The 16240-nt window shown below is 14.6% G+C and overlaps 2 protein-coding genes across 2 annotated transcripts, besides 25 other annotated features; both read left to right on the forward strand. All coding sequences in view use genetic code 6, as the record gives it.

Annotated features, from left to right (window-relative positions):
• Positions 1 to 26: 26 nt before the first annotated feature.
• Positions 27 to 177: a microsatellite.
• Positions 54 to 99: a microsatellite.
• Positions 69 to 160: a microsatellite.
• Positions 79 to 526: a microsatellite.
• Positions 227 to 526: a microsatellite.
• Positions 231 to 463: a microsatellite.
• Positions 391 to 442: a microsatellite.
• A 2722-nt stretch (positions 527 to 3248) lies between the features above and the next one.
• Positions 3249 to 3274: a microsatellite.
• Positions 3275 to 3690: 416 nt separating this feature from the next.
• Positions 3691 to 3741: a microsatellite.
• A 1035-nt stretch (positions 3742 to 4776) lies between these two features.
• Positions 4777 to 4804: a microsatellite.
• Positions 4805 to 5536: 732 nt separating this feature from the next.
• Positions 5537 to 5570: a microsatellite.
• Positions 5571 to 5640: 70 nt separating this feature from the next.
• Positions 5641 to 5686: a microsatellite.
• A 317-nt stretch (positions 5687 to 6003) lies between these two features.
• Positions 6004 to 6044: a microsatellite.
• Positions 6020 to 6048: a microsatellite.
• A 573-nt stretch (positions 6049 to 6621) lies between these two features.
• Positions 6622 to 6667: a microsatellite.
• Positions 6668 to 7275: 608 nt separating this feature from the next.
• Positions 7276 to 8831, forward strand: IMG5_090470 (hypothetical protein). The gene is made up of 9 exons (XM_004035709.1): positions 7276 to 7345; positions 7414 to 7523; positions 7572 to 7640; positions 7768 to 7845; positions 7883 to 8043; positions 8099 to 8145; positions 8198 to 8283; positions 8343 to 8514; positions 8565 to 8831. The coding sequence occupies exons 1-9, from the start codon at positions 7278 to 7280 to the stop codon at positions 8761 to 8763; spliced, it is 990 nt and encodes a 329-aa protein (XP_004035757.1). The 5' UTR covers positions 7276 to 7277; the 3' UTR covers positions 8764 to 8831.
• Positions 8818 to 8890: a microsatellite.
• A 3258-nt stretch (positions 8891 to 12148) lies between these two features.
• Positions 12149 to 12213: a microsatellite.
• A 45-nt stretch (positions 12214 to 12258) lies between these two features.
• Positions 12259 to 12296: a microsatellite.
• Positions 12297 to 12586: 290 nt separating this feature from the next.
• Positions 12587 to 12614: a microsatellite.
• Positions 12615 to 12805: 191 nt separating this feature from the next.
• Positions 12806 to 12838: a microsatellite.
• Positions 12839 to 12922: 84 nt separating this feature from the next.
• Positions 12923 to 12969: a microsatellite.
• A 518-nt stretch (positions 12970 to 13487) lies between these two features.
• Positions 13488 to 13533: a microsatellite.
• A 1952-nt stretch (positions 13534 to 15485) lies between these two features.
• On the forward strand, positions 15486 to 15885 carry IMG5_090480 (hypothetical protein; the record flags this gene model as incomplete). The annotated part of the gene is made up of 1 exon (XM_004035710.1): positions 15486 to 15885. A coding segment is annotated over one exon (398 nt), but the record flags the coding sequence as incomplete, so codon positions are not given.
• Positions 15886 to 15976: 91 nt separating this feature from the next.
• Positions 15977 to 16040: a microsatellite.
• Positions 15981 to 16024: a microsatellite.
• A 108-nt stretch (positions 16041 to 16148) lies between the features above and the next one.
• Positions 16149 to 16203: a microsatellite.
• The last annotated feature ends 37 nt before the right edge of the window (positions 16204 to 16240 follow it).

Here is a 16240-nt window from a genome sequence, read left to right on the forward strand (position 1 = left end):
ATATATTATTAAAAAAATTAAATAAAAAAATATTTATTTATAAAATATAAATGAAAATAAATATTTTAAAAATAAATTTATTAATATATAAATATATTATATTTTAATATATAAAAAATATATTAATATATTAAAATTAATTTATTAATAAATAAGAATATTAATTCATTAATATATTATAAATTGATTTATTAAATAATTAATATATATATATATAAATATATAAATATTATATAATATATTTATTTATTAATATATTAATTTTTTATATTTTAATATTTTTAATTATTAATATTATATTTTTTTATTTATAAAATAATATTTTATATATCATATTTTTAATTTTTAAAATATTATAATTTTTTAATATATTAATTTTTTAATTTAATAATATATTAATTTTTAATATATTTATGTTTAATATTTGTATTTATATATTTATTTATATTTTAATATATTAATTGCATTATATATTATTAAATTAAAATATTAATATATATATTTAATAATATATTAATATATTAATTAATTTATAATAGATATAATTTTTTGGATGCAAATAACTATTTATATTTATTATATTTCCACTTAAAAATATTTAATTACAAAGAAATATTATTTTTATTAGCTAATAATATCTAAAAAAAAGCAAAAAAATATAAAAACAGTAATAATAAAAATTCTAATGATAACAAACAATCAAAAATTAAAATAGCTTTTCTAAAATATTATTTAAGAAAGAAAGGATAATAAAAATTTATCTCAATAAGACCAAACGCGTGCGATTTAATATTTAGATGTCTTAGAATATATTATAAAAAAATATGAATCAAATTCTAATTATTGCGTTTAAAATTAGGCAACTACTAAAAAGTCTTTTTACACAATATATGAAGACATAAAAATATTATATTTAATAGGTTAATATGAGAATAAAATATCTTAATAATAATTTAAAAGAATTATTAGTGAAGGAAATTTAAATAGAAGTATAGAATCAATAAGAAATCGTTATTAAGAGTTTTTATTTAATTTAACAGAAATGGATATTGAATAAATCTTAATTTATATAATTTCTGAGGAATTATAAGGATATTTAATATTTTAAAATGTAAATGGGATAAATAAGTTATTCAAAATAAGTAAAAATGCTGAGAATATAGAAAAAAATAGAGAAAAGTAAAGATTAGAAGATGAAAAAGAATATCAAAAACAATAAAAATATAAAGCAAAAACCTTTAACTTTTGCTTTGAAAAGAAGAAAAATACTAACATGGATGAAGATTTTTAAGAATTAATAAATAAAAAGATTTTCAAAGAAGATAGAAATAATTATGAAGAATATATTAATAATATTGATGAAATAAATGATAAACTTACTTTTGATAATTTTTAAATTGTTTTATCAACTATTTCTGAATAACTTAATATTCCTTTTGAAAAATTAATCCATATATTGGATAAATTAAGTGGCTCTTTTAAAGAACTTACTATTTATTTGAGAACTAAAGATGAGTTAATGCTTTGGGGAGATGAAGAAGATTAAATTCTACAATAAATAAAGTCTACTGAAAGCTTAGAATTTAAAATGTTAGCGAAAAATAAAGGAGTTGAAAGCATTAAACGAAGAGTTATTTATACTGGAATAAGTATTTAGTTTGATATTTGATATATATATATATATATATGTTATTTATTATATAAACTAACTATAATAAATTTTTATATTTAATTTAAAGGATTATTAACTTATTTTTTATTTTCTAATTTTTCATTACTTTTAAATTTTTAATTTCAACTCTTATAATAAAATATTTTTGTTTATTTTTTTTGATTCTTAATTTTCATTATTTATTGTATTTTAAATTATTTTCTTTTCTTTTTTTTCATCTAAAAAATGTAATTTTTCTTCTATTTTTTCTCTTTAATTTAAAACGACTTTCATTTCTTAAATAAAGTCTAATTAGTTTACGTTAAATTTATTTTATTTAAATTTTTAATCATTATTTTCATCATACTAATCTTCATCCTAATTAAATATATAAATATTAATATAATTTTTCTTATTTAATGAATCGTCATCCTTATTTTCTTTAATTTTATCATTTTAATTATCATCCTATTCTTGATTATAATTTATATAATCGTTAATATGATTTAAAGGTTAATAGACTTTATTAATTTCTAAATAATTTTTTTGTAAATACTCTTTTAAATTATTATGAGATGAAATTAATTAAAACAAACTCTAATCAATTAATTAAATAAAGTTTTTTATCTATTATTAATTTTTCTATTCAGGTAAAAAAGTATGGCATAATTTATATAAGTTAATATTTTCATATATTTAATCATTAAATTATTAGTCTTCAGGGTAAAGTTATTGATAATTTAAACTTTTTTCGTTAAATATTTTTTCTTTTTACTATAATATGTTTGTATCAATAATTTTATATAAATTTTTATTTAAATCTGCTATTTTTTTCATTCTCCAAACTTTTTTTTTTATATAATTTTTTATAAATATAATATAATTAATTTTACGTGTAAAAATATATATTTATTCCTTATATGAACTTTATTCAATTATTAAATTTTAAAAATAATTAACTATATTGCAATAAATATACCATATTTCTTAAATATTCTAAATTTATATTATTTTTTATTCCTCTATAATTTATAGACTATTATTAAATTATTCAATTCTAAATGAAATTTATTGCTTATTATTGATAAGAAGTTTCAAATGATTTAAAAATTCTAAATATTCTTTAATAATAAATCTGATTTGATTAACTAAATTGTATCTTAAATCAATACAACATATTTAATTTAAATTTGAAACAATATTAATAGAATTATTTTGATTTTTATTGTATTATAATTAATATAATAATTAATCTATAGGTCCTCTTTTTAATAAAAATTATTTTTAATATAATATAAAAATAAATGAAATACAATCTCATTCCAATTATAACTAACTCCATTTCTCTTAAAAATTTAATTCCTTTTCTGTATGCAAGAAAATTTTATTAAGTTATTTTTAAAATATGATCATTTATTTCTTTTATTTATTAACAATTAGCTTAAATTCTAATTATTATAAACTAATAATATTAAACTAAAATAAAAAACAATAATATGTATAAAGCCAAATTAAAATTAACAAATATATTAATAATTATAATAAATGCTAAAATCTTCAATAATTTATTGATTTAAACTATTTTATATATTAATTCATTTTTTATTTTTATTTTTTATTTTTTACATTTTTCAGTTAATGAATTTTATTCTTTTATTAAATAAAACGGATCAAACTAAAATTATATTTAATATTAAAATAATTTAATTTATTAATAAATTGAATTAACTATATTTTAAATTATTAAGGATTATTTTAATTATATGAAATCAAAAAATGATATTATATATTTTATAATTTATTAAAGGATAATTTTTTATTAATTATTAAATTAAATTTCTTATTATAGGTTTTGATTATTTAAACAATTTTAATTATTATATTTTAGCTCATAAAACTATTATATATGATTTAAATCATTTATTTTATTTAAATCTTCTTCAGAAAAACTAAAATCTTCCATATTTATTAAGATATTTTAATAAAAAATATATAAAATAAATTTTATTATTGATTTTAAATTTTTTTTAATAATATTGATATATTAATAAAAAAAATATTATTAATTTAAAAAAAATATATATGTAATATCTATTTTCTTTAATATGTGCGTTATTTATAATAGTTTTAGGTGATTTTTCAATAAATTATCGTACTTTCAAACTTTAAATTTAAATAGGAATCATGATTGTTATTTGGTTGGATATAAAAAATACATAAAAAGTATATTTGAATTCGATGAAAACATATTTATTTCTTTAATTCGCCCTTGAATAATATTTAATTGATACAATTTAAAGAGAGAATTTTTTTTTTGCTATCAATATATGATATTTATCATATTTAATTTCCTAATATTTCAATATTTCTGGAATTATAAGTATTTTAATAATTGGTACAATAATGATTCATTATTTTACTTATAATTTATCTTTATATGGATGAATAGCAGTAAAAGCAATAAGTAAATACTCTATCATAACCCGCTGAAGCATTTCTATTTATTTATAATTTTATGGATAAATTGCTAGAAGATAATATTAAGGATATCAAAATCTAACAACTTTTCATTAAAATTATTAAATTATTGCAATATCAAGATCAAATGCATTATTGTTTTTGCATTTGTTGAAATAATTTTATCAAAAAAATAAGTGGTTGTGCTTCTTTCTTTTTATTTGCTCTGTATCTTATATAATTTTTATTTTTGTGGCTTTTACCATTTTTTTTAGGTGGAATTATGACTTATTTATTTTATCTAATTATTTTAAAATTTCTAAAATAAAATATAGATAATATGGAAGGTCTTCTTTAGGAAATAGAGAAAACAACTTTTTTTTCTTAATTTAAGATCACAAAATTCTCAAACCTTTACATAAATTTAATTATGTTGATAAAAAAAATACTTTAAGATAATTAATTATATTTATATTCAAGAACAATAAGAAGACGGTAATGAAGAATTAATAAATAACAATAATTTAATTATTATTAACGTTAATTTAATAAGAATAATAGTTAGATTTATTTTGATGAATATTAAGAGTGGGCTTTAAAATTTAGAAAAAATAAAAATAAAAATATGATATTATTGATTAAAGTATGAAATTTTTATTTATTTATAAAATAATTAATAATTAATAATTAATAATTCGCATAAATGTTGTATTTATAAAATTTTGTATAAAAACAAATTAATAGTTTGTTTAAATATGCATTTTTTTAAAAATGAGTAATGTTATATAAATATATACAATTATTTTTTTAATTAATTTAATTACTTTTTATTTTATATGGAATTTATAAAAACTTTAATAAACTAAAAATAAAAAAAATACAATATAAATATAATAATTTTATGATATTTAAATTTTAAAGTAATTTAAAAAAAAAAAAAATTAATAAAATATTTACTAATCTAAAATTTTTTAATCTTTAATTAATTATTTAAATAATATATATATAATTTTATATTTAAACAATAATTTAAAATAAAAATATTTATTTTTTTATTATGATTATACATATATCTTAATTTACATAAATTTTTATATTATAATAATTTTAAATATATATATATATATAATAATAAAGTTTTTTCTTAATTAAATGTTTTATATATCATAAAAATAAAAATACTTTTAAATATATTAGTATTTAAAATAAATATATTAATTATTTAGTATATTTTTTTTATTTATACAAAGACAATTAATAAATATAAAAATAAATAAAAAATTTATATAATCTAATATATAAAAATATATTTTTAAATTTATTTATTTAAATAAAAAAATATTTTATATAAATTAAAATAATTATAACTATTTAAAACAAATATTTTATATTTTACATTTTTGTATTAAGCCACAATGCTATAATATTTTATATATATTTAATAATTATTATATTAATAATTTAAATTTTATAAGTATTTTCTTATATATATAAAACATTAAAAATTTTTTATGTGAAGGTAAAAAGAAAATATATGAAAAATTTAATTTAATATAAAAATTCAAATTAATAAAAAATATTTCTTAAGAAAAACTATATTAATAAATAACATTATATAATATTTATGAATAGAAGATAAAATAATAATAAAACCAACAAAATATTTCTAAAAATTCATCTCCAAAAAGTTTAATTTGAAATTTTAAATAATTTTACTATATTAATAAATAAATAGGTAGCCGAGAAAACTAAAGAATTTTAATTAACTTAGAAAACGATGATTATGCTTAATAAAATCGATTATAATACGAAGTTAATTTAAATTAAATAAAGCAATAGAAATCAAAAGATATATTGAAAAATTCTCAATATAATGGTTATTTTATTTTAAACAAAAAAAATATTAATAAAAAAATAAAAATTATTAAAATAAAATTATTTTTTATAAAAAGTGCCTAAATATGATTAGTAAATTAACTATTATTAGGAATATTGGAAAATATATTATAATAATGAAGTTATACTTAAATATATATGTGAATACCAAAAAGAAATACAAAATATAAAAGAAAAAATTAAATTATAAAGAGTATTTTAAATTTAATTTTTAATTATTTTTATATATTAAAAAGTAATAATAATAACTATAAATATAATAAGAACAAAATTTAAATATTTACGATTGTTCAAAATCATAAAATAGTGATTATTAAGTTTAAAAACGTAAAATTCGAAGAAAAGCTCAAGATATAAAGAGAGAATTACAGGTAAATATACAAATATTGTATCAATAAATTAATAAATATTTGCATTTATATAAATATAAATAGTGTCCTTATGAAGATTGTAATAAAAAATATGGAACTAATATTGCTTTAAATGGTCATATAAAATAAAAGCACAACAATAGAGGTAATTTATTTTTTGTATAAAATAATAAAAAACACTACTATAAAGTAAAATAATTTTTTTATATTTTTTAAAAATTAATTACTTAAATTACATAATAAAAAATTTATTAAAAAAATTATTTATGATAAAAATATATTTTTATTAAAAGTGAAAATTTAAATCAATATTATAATATTTTATAAAATCTTAAATATTATTATTTTATATAATCATTTTTAAAAAAATAAATAATTTTTTTTTACTTTTATATAATTATAGAGTATTTGTCATGATTAATTTTAGAATAATTATTAAATCATCTAAAAAGTTTGTATTGTATTTTATCTAACATTTTAATACATCTATAAATTTATAATTAATTATTTTTATAAATTTTTTTATATTAATAAAATTAATTTAATTTATTAATATAAGATATTTTTAGAGTTAAGTATATTTTTTTATTTTAAATGAAAATAAGGATTTTTATACACATATTTTTATTTTTTTCTATCCTATTTATTAAAGAATATACATTATATTTTAAATTATTAATTATACAAACGATTTTCATTAAACATATAGATAATAATAAACTATTTTTTTTAAAAGAAAAATAGCTAATATTTAATTAAAAATAAAAATAATAAATAAAAAATATAAACTACTGTAAATTATTTTAAATTATATATATTTTTATTTATTTGAGTTGTTATATTTTTTTATATTATATTTAATTTTTTTATTAAAAAATAACACATATAATAATTATAAAGTAATGCCTAGAAATTATTATAATGATTTACAGATTAATAGAGATGCAACATAAGAAGAAATAGCTAATTCGTAAAAATATTAAATACATTATTTTTTATATTTTTGTAATTTAAATTTATAAATAATTCAATAAATAGTTACAGAAGGTTATCTTTAAGATATCATCCCAAATTTAGTAAAATGGATTAAACTACAACAAACTATTATTTTTCATTAATATCAGAAGCATATGAAGTATTAAGTGATTGTAAGAATTAAATTATTAAAAAATAATATTCATTTATTAAAATTTTAGAAGTAAGAAGAGCATTTTATGATTAATTTGGCGAAGAAAAATTAAAGTAAGGTTTTTTCCATAAAGGAGGTATTTTTAAATAAAACAAAATTAATTTACTCATTATTTTATTTCTATTTTTAACTTAAAATAAAGAATTAGCAGTAAATATTGATTTTTTTTGTTTTGTTTTTTTAAATATCTTTTTAAAAGGGAGGATATAGATTTGAAAAAAATCCGATTGAAATATTTGAGAAATTTTATTTAGAAAATAATCCATTCGCATATGTTATAGGTATTATAATAATTTGATTGTAAATAAATAAAAAAAGATGAAAACGGTGAAAATGGAACAGGAACATTATTTGGCTATCACTTTTAAGGATAACATTGTAATAAAAATCATCCTCCTTAAGATTTAGAAACTGAAGCTGATTGTACCTTAAACGAGTTTTATAATGGTTGCTCCAAATAAATTAAATATTTAAAACGAGTTAAAAAAAATATAAAAATAAAATATTTATTAAAATGATTAAATAAAAAATAAGGTTTTATAATAAGATGGAAGAACAACATAAGATGTTGAATGTGAAAAGTACTTTTTACTTTTTTAAAAAAAGTTACAAAAAATATATAAATAAATAAAGAACAATACATATTAAACCAGGCTTTAAAGATGGAACAGTCTTGAGATTTTATAAAGAAGGAAACCAAGCAGCTGGATATGAAAATTGTATTAAAAATAATATAATTTATAAAATTGCTATAACAATATTTTATTTTTATTATAAGCCGATTTAATAATCCGTTTAAATGAAATTGATCATTAAAATTTTAAAAGAAAGTAAAACGATTTAATATATGTTCACAAAATAAATCTTTATGAATGCTGGAATATATAAGGAATTAATATAATTACATTAGATGGCAGGAGACTTTATGTAGCTATTGATGAAGTTGTTACGTAATATTTTTATTAAGAAATTATTTTTTAATTATTTTGAATTTTTTTAGACCTTTTGCTTAATAAATTGTTCATGGATAAGGAATGCCTATATATTTTGATAATTATTATGAATCTAAAAAATAAAACTTATTAAAAAATTAATAGGATAAGGGAAACCTTATAATTTAATTTGATGTTTAATTCCCATAAAATGTAAGTTTAGATTAAGTTAATAATTTAAAAAAATTATCTGCTTACTGCTAATGAAAAAATGCTTATTAGTTTTTATATATTATTTTATTCTGTATTTTTTTAATAATAAAATTTAACTTTAGAATATTTTTTTTTTAATTTTTTAAATTGTTACTTTTTATCATTATTTTTTTAATTTTTTTAGAGAATGAATATCTATTTTTTATTGAGTTTATTTTAAAAATACAGAAAAATTAAAAAATCCATGATAAAAGGTAATAAAAATTAAATTAAAAAACAATTAATAAATATAAAATAATTAATAATTAATGATTATTTAAGATATAGAGTATTTACATTAATAATTTTGATATATAGTTTTACAAATTTATATTATATAATAAAAAATATGAAATATTTATAAAATTTATTTTTATTTTAAATATATTTTTAATATTTTTATAAAAAAAATTAAATATTATTTATTGTATATTTAAAATAATACTATGAATAAAATCTTTATATAGAGGTTAATAAAAAATGATAATATATAAATAATAAAAAATAAAATTATATTTTAATAATTTTTATTAGATTAATTTCTATTCTCACTTGTATTGTCTTTATTTTATATAATTTTATTAGAATTATTTATCTGGATTCATTTATTTGAAACTAATTTTTTTATAAAAAGTCTGTATAAAATTTTTAATAATTTTATAAATAAAAAAAAAATCAAATATATAAACATCAATTTATATTTAAAATAAAATAAAATTTAATAGTATTAAATTATATAAATTTATATCTATTATAATTAAAAAATAATAAATTTTTGATGTATATAAAAATTAAAAATTTTATATTATATTCGAATAGTTAAATAAATAAATATATCTTTATAAATACATTAAATATATAAATATATAATAAAATACAAAAATTAAATATATATCATTGTGATTTTATACATTATAGAAATACTAAAATTATTTATTATTCATTTTCAAAACTTGAATATGTAAAATAAAAATTAGTATTTATAACTATTATTTAGAATACACTTATTAATGAATAATGCTAAAAAAACTCCAAAAGTAAACAAGATATATTGATAATGCTGATGAAGGTTAATTCAAGCTTTATGTATTATATGCTTTTGTTAATCTATAATTTCTAATATAATAGTAGGCGATTTATCAAGTACAAAGGATAAAGTGAACACTTCTACTAAGTGATATGCTTATAAATTAAGTATATGGTATTTATCCAAATTCAGAAGTCTTTAAACCTAAGCTAAACGGATTAAAATGATTCTTGCATTGAAACAGAAGGTGCAATTAATATAATCACTTTTTTGAAAGATGAATAATTATTTTTAAGTTTAATTATTATATGTAAAAAATTTTTGTTCGTCATTTTATAAAAAATTTCAACAAATATTAACAAGTATTTAAATAAATGTTTTAAAAATTAGTAAGTTCAAAACTTTTATAAATAAAATGTTAATTTAATTTTTATTTTGTTGACATTTACTTAATTATATTAATAGTATTTTTCAAATAATAATTATTTTATTTCTAAATAAATAAAATTTTATATATATTTTTATATATAATTAATTTATTAAGGTTAAATTAACAAATATAAAGCAATTAAAATTTATAAATAGAATTTTACTAGCAAATAACGAAGCATTATCGATATAAATTAAAACATTATATTAATTTTAATATTTTTTATAATCAAACAATAAAAATAATTAAAATTTAGAATTGCAATAAAATCACCTATATGATTAAATTATGTGTTAATTGTTTATTATTAATTTTTTTATGATATTTTATAGTATTTAATTTATTGTTTTTAGCGTAGATGATAAAAAAATAAATAAATAAATATCTTATAAATCTTTTACTCATTTAAATATATAATTCTAAAAAAATATTATTTGTTATTAATTTTAAAAATTTATACATTTAAATATATATCATTTGTTAGTAATTTTATATTATTAAATTATAAAAAATAATAAGGAGATTTTTGAATTATATATAATTTGATATTTTATTTATTCAATATTAAATATAATTTATTATGATTTTTTATATTGTGAAAATTAAAATTAAAATAAATAAAAAATAAAAAAAAATATGTTTATTTTTAATATTTATAATAATTTAATAAAAAACTAATCAAAATAAATAAAAATATTCTTAAATGTAAAAATAAAATCAAATTTTAATTCCGAATTTTTCTTATAAATAATTAATTCTATTTTACGCAGCATTTTTAGTATTTTTTTCTTTATTTTTTATATTTTCGATATTTTTTTTGAAAATTTCCATTTATTTCATCATTTTCTATTCCAAAGGACTATCATATTATTTCTTTACTGAAATTTTTTTCTAAGCTGGGCTACTTAAAATATTATTAAAAATTTATTTAGTAGCCATACTTGAAATTTTGAATTATTAATTATTATTTTTTAAAGGAGAACTAACTCTTCCAATATTTACATATTTCTACTATTTTGGCGAAAAAGAAGATCCATTTCCATCCCTATTTAATTAGAACAAATCTTCATTCCTCAATGTATCTTATCGCAATGATAAGCCTTAACTTGCATGCTATTATAATATTTATTCTAATAATTTTTTAGATTTTTCTTCATATTAAGTATTTTACTTTTTCGAGTTTTTAAATATTTTCTAATCCCTTAAGTCTTATAATTTCAACTTTAACGTTTTTAATACATTCAATATGTTACAAAAGTGAATTTTAATCCAATTAGAATTTATATTAAAGTTTATCTTTAATTTAATTCAATAAATTAGTGTCAATTAAATCAATTACAGATTTAACTTTACATTTATTTTCTGCAAAATAATTAAATGCTTTAATTTCATTATTAATGTTTCTTTCCTACTTATAATATAACTCTTCTAAACTTTAATCAACTTATTAAAGAGTATGCGTATTATTATAAATTTTTTATAAAGCCATGTTTATTTCATTTTGTTTATATTCAATAGTTTCTTAGGCATTTCTAATTAATTCATTTTGTTTTTATTAAAGAGCTTCAAAAATATCATCAAAGCTTTATTTTATAGATTATAATGAATTCTCTAGAGCATAATTTAATTCTTCTTTTTTTTTATTTAATCGATTTTCATCGAAAATTAATAAATCGATTTTCGATTTTATTTAAAATCTAAAATCTTCAATTGGCTATTTTTTTTTTATTAATTTTGATTATTTTTATTTTTACTTTTTATAAATCAGGAAAGGAATTCGATACATTCTTAACATTATGGTTTTTATGAAATCCTTGTAAATGTTCCTCTAAAGTAAAACAAGGTGTACTTTCACATGTAAAGCAATACAAAATAGGCAAATTATTCATGCTTTAAGCTTCAATTAAAGGATAATTTTATACATTTTAAATTTTTTTTAAATGTTATTATTTTTATTATTATTATTATTATTATTATTATTATTATTATTATTATTATTACTATTATTTTTAGATTATTTAGCTTTAGTTATCTGATTGTTAGTTTTCCTCTGAATAGTTTTCATTTACTTCTAATAGTATTTATATACTTTTTTAAGGTAAAATTGTTATTACTCCACAATTTTCACAATTAATAGAATTTATTTGTATTTTTTATTATTATTAAGATGCTTAAAGTTATTAAGAAGCACAGTATAGGCACAAATTATGATTACATTTTAAAGCTAGTACCTGTTGAACACTGTTTTAACATTTTTGGCAATACATTGATTCTTCTGGAATTTCTTCTTCTTCCTCTTCTTCATAATAATTTTCAATTTAATTTTGTTTTTCATGCAAATATTATTAATTAACTTATGATGTTTTAATATCTTTTTATTAATTTTTTTTTATTTTTTTTTATTTTTTTACTCTCTGGAACATGGCTTTAATGGAGTATTTGATGAGAATTAGAAAGTTAAGGTATATTATTAATATTTGGAACGTTTTAGTAATGCGATACTTATAAAGTCTTTTAATACATCTAATTTTTTTTTTTTAATTTGCTTTTTATTTTTTATTTTTTTATATATTATTTTAAAGTAAAAAAAAAAATTAGAAAAATTTAAATATTTTTAAATATAAATAATTTTTTTTTTATTTTTTTTCTGAAATCCTATTATTTATAAATTAATATAAATTTTTAATTAAAAAGATAAAAAAAATAATTTTAACTATAATAATATTAAAATATTATAAACTATTATTAAATAATATTAAAATAAATTCATTATGAAAAAGAAATATTTGTTTTTATATATTTATATTAGAAAAAGCAGTTCAATTTTATAATAAATTTGATTTATATCATTTTAAAACAATTGCTTTTTTAAAATATTCAAATAAAATATATCAGTAATTTTAAATAGATAGATCTATAATATTTATTAAATAAATTATTTAGAAACAAATTTTACAATAAAAAAATAATATAAACCAACTTAATAAAAAAAATTAAATTTAAATAAAATATTATTTTTTAAAAAAAATTAATCAATTTATAAATAAAAAGATGAGTGCATACAACCCAATTAATTAAAACATCCTAACTAGAAAAATGAGTGAAAAAGTATTTTTTAGTACTCCTTCTCATTTTTAATCAACATCTCCAATAGGAAGACCTAGTACAACTAAAAACAAATAATTTTATTAAAGTTAATTATCTATTCCTAAATAGCAAATACCTGCAGTTTAAAATAATTTATCCGTAAGTCCTTCTTAATAGAAAGTTATAACAGGTTATTTAAAATAATAAAAAATAAATAAAATAAAAAATTAAAAAACTAAAATTATAAAGGTTATTAACATTTAATGGTACCAACTACTATAATTTAAAATATCAGAGAAACTCCTTAATAAGTGATAAAAACTGATATAATGACATCCTCTCATAATTTAGGTAGTGTATCTACAAACGATGAATTATTATTAAAAGAGTTAGAAGCATATAAAAAGAAATGCAAACATTTAGAAACTCATATATAATAATATAAATAAAAAATAGATTTTTTTAATATAACAGAAGCTTAATTAAATGAAGTTTTAAATGAGAATACAAATTTTAATATAAAACTAAATGAACTTTTAATTGAAAATGCGAATTTGAAATAAGCTAATGATTAGATAAATTTATAACTTAAATAAGCACAAATGTTTTAAAAAGAATATAAAAATATTCATGAACTATATACTTAATAAAACTAATAATTATAATAAATGAAATAAGATATAAATTAAAAAAATTAAGTTATTTAAGATCTTTAATATAAGTATTTTTATATTTTCATTTATTTTATAATATCTTTTTATTTTTAAATAGAGAAGATGATCTAAAAAGAAAAACACAAAATTTAAATAATCAATTATAATTTTTATAATAGGAAAACGAAGAAATTTTAAAACGTTAAAAAAGGGATAAATAAAGTAAAGAAAAAGAATATACGGAAATTCTCGAATAATTATAAAAAAAATTATAATTAAAAGATGAAAAAATATACTAATTAGATTTAGAAAATGAAAAGTTAAAAAAATTTTAAAAATATTATTTTTTTTAAAAAAAAAAAAAGAGAAAAAGAACTGAATAATAAATAAAGTATTGATTTGTATCGTTTTGCAGGAATAGAATAAGAAAAATAACGTTTATAGACATCTTTGGAAAATAAATAGAATGAATTAGAATAATGGAAAACTTAATATTAAAAATAAAACGATTAAATTGAATAGTTAAAAAATGCTACTTAACGTCAATATTAATTAGAAAACTAAATTTAATAACTAAATAATGATATTTATTAACAAAAACTCTAAAATGATTAAAAAGAGGAAGATTTAAAACGTTTTAAAAACAGATTATAAAGTGTAGAGAGAGAAAATGAAGAAAAAAAGCAAGTAGAGTAAGACAATGGCCACTTAAAGAATAAAATAGCTTTATTATTAGAGGAAATAGATCGTTTGAACTAACTACTAAAATAAAAGGCAAAAGAAATAGAAGAGAAATAATAAAATTAATAAAACTTAAAAATTTAAAATCAATAAAATGAATTATAAAAGGCTTAGTTATCCCAACAAAATGCTTTGTTAGAAGAAGAAAAGCAGAAAATTTTATAAGAAATTCAAAAAATAGAAAACGAGAAAAGTATATTATAAAATAAAAACATGAAAATGGAAAATTAGATGAAAATGAAAGAAAACGAAAACGAAAATTTAAAGAAAGAAATAGATAAAATCCATCAAGAAAATAATGAATAATTAAAAGAATAAGAGGAAGAAATAAAATAAAAATAAAATGAAATAGAAAACTTAGAAAAGAAAAACCAAAAATTAAAAGTAGAACTAGATTAAGGAAAAAAATAAAATTTAAACTTATAAAATGAATAGATAAAAATGGAAAACGAACTCTAAAAATTGAACTAATAATTCCAAGAACTTCAATACGACACAAATAATAATATTTTACCCAATTTAAATACCAAAAATTAATAACTGAAAGATTAATTAGCTAATAAAGAAAAAATATTGGCCGAAAATATAAAATAAAAAGAAAAGTTAAATGAAAATATAGAAAACTAAATCAAAGAAAATAATAAACTTGAAAATTAATTAAATTAACTCACAAAAAAATGTAAAGAAATGGCAGATTAAAATGAAAAAAATAAAGATTTATCAAACAAAATTAATGTCTTAAATAGTCAAAACGAACAGATGAAATAAAAGTGTACTGATTTGTAAAATAAATATGAAGATCTTTAAAAAAAATATGCAAATGAAAAAGGCTAAAATGAAAAAAAAATTGCTTTTTTATAATAAGAAAACAAAACTAAAGATTCTATTATTAATGTCAAAATTAATGAAATTGAATATATGAAACCTGAGCTATTAGCTTATAACTAATTATAATATGAATATAATAGTATTTAAGATAATCTTAAATATCTTCTTTCAGAAATAGATAGATTGTAAGAAGATAATACTATGTAAAGTAAAGAACTAGAAGTCTGGAGATATAAATATTCAGAATTCTAACCTTTAGAAAGTAAAATTTAAGATCTTTTATGTAAAATTGTACTTAATAATTGTGAAATAGAAGCTCTCAGATCTTAAGTTAATATAAAAGGATAAGAAAATTAAAGTTTAAGAAACTCGTAATTAATATAATTTAGAGATTGAACTTTTTTTAAAAATTCTAAATTTTATTTTTCATATATTTTTATAATTAATTAAGAGAAATTAAGATTATTTTATTTTTCAAAAATAATTTATTTTTCAAAAATAATTTATTTTAATCTTAAAATATAATAATTTTTTTTCGGTATTATTCAATTTATAATTTATTATTTAAGATTAAAATTATTTTGTTAATTATTATAATTAAAAAGTAAAAATTTTAAATAAAAAAAAAACAATAAAAATAATATTATTTATAAATGAAAATATATATTATATAAAAAACAAAAAAATATAAAAAAAAAATGTTAATAAAAATTAAATATGATAAAA

The sequence above is a fragment of the Ichthyophthirius multifiliis genome (genome assembly GCF_000220395.1).
Source record: "Ichthyophthirius multifiliis unplaced genomic scaffold scaff_1120509250708, whole genome shotgun sequence".
NCBI lineage: Eukaryota > Ciliophora > Oligohymenophorea > Hymenostomatida > Ichthyophthirius > Ichthyophthirius multifiliis.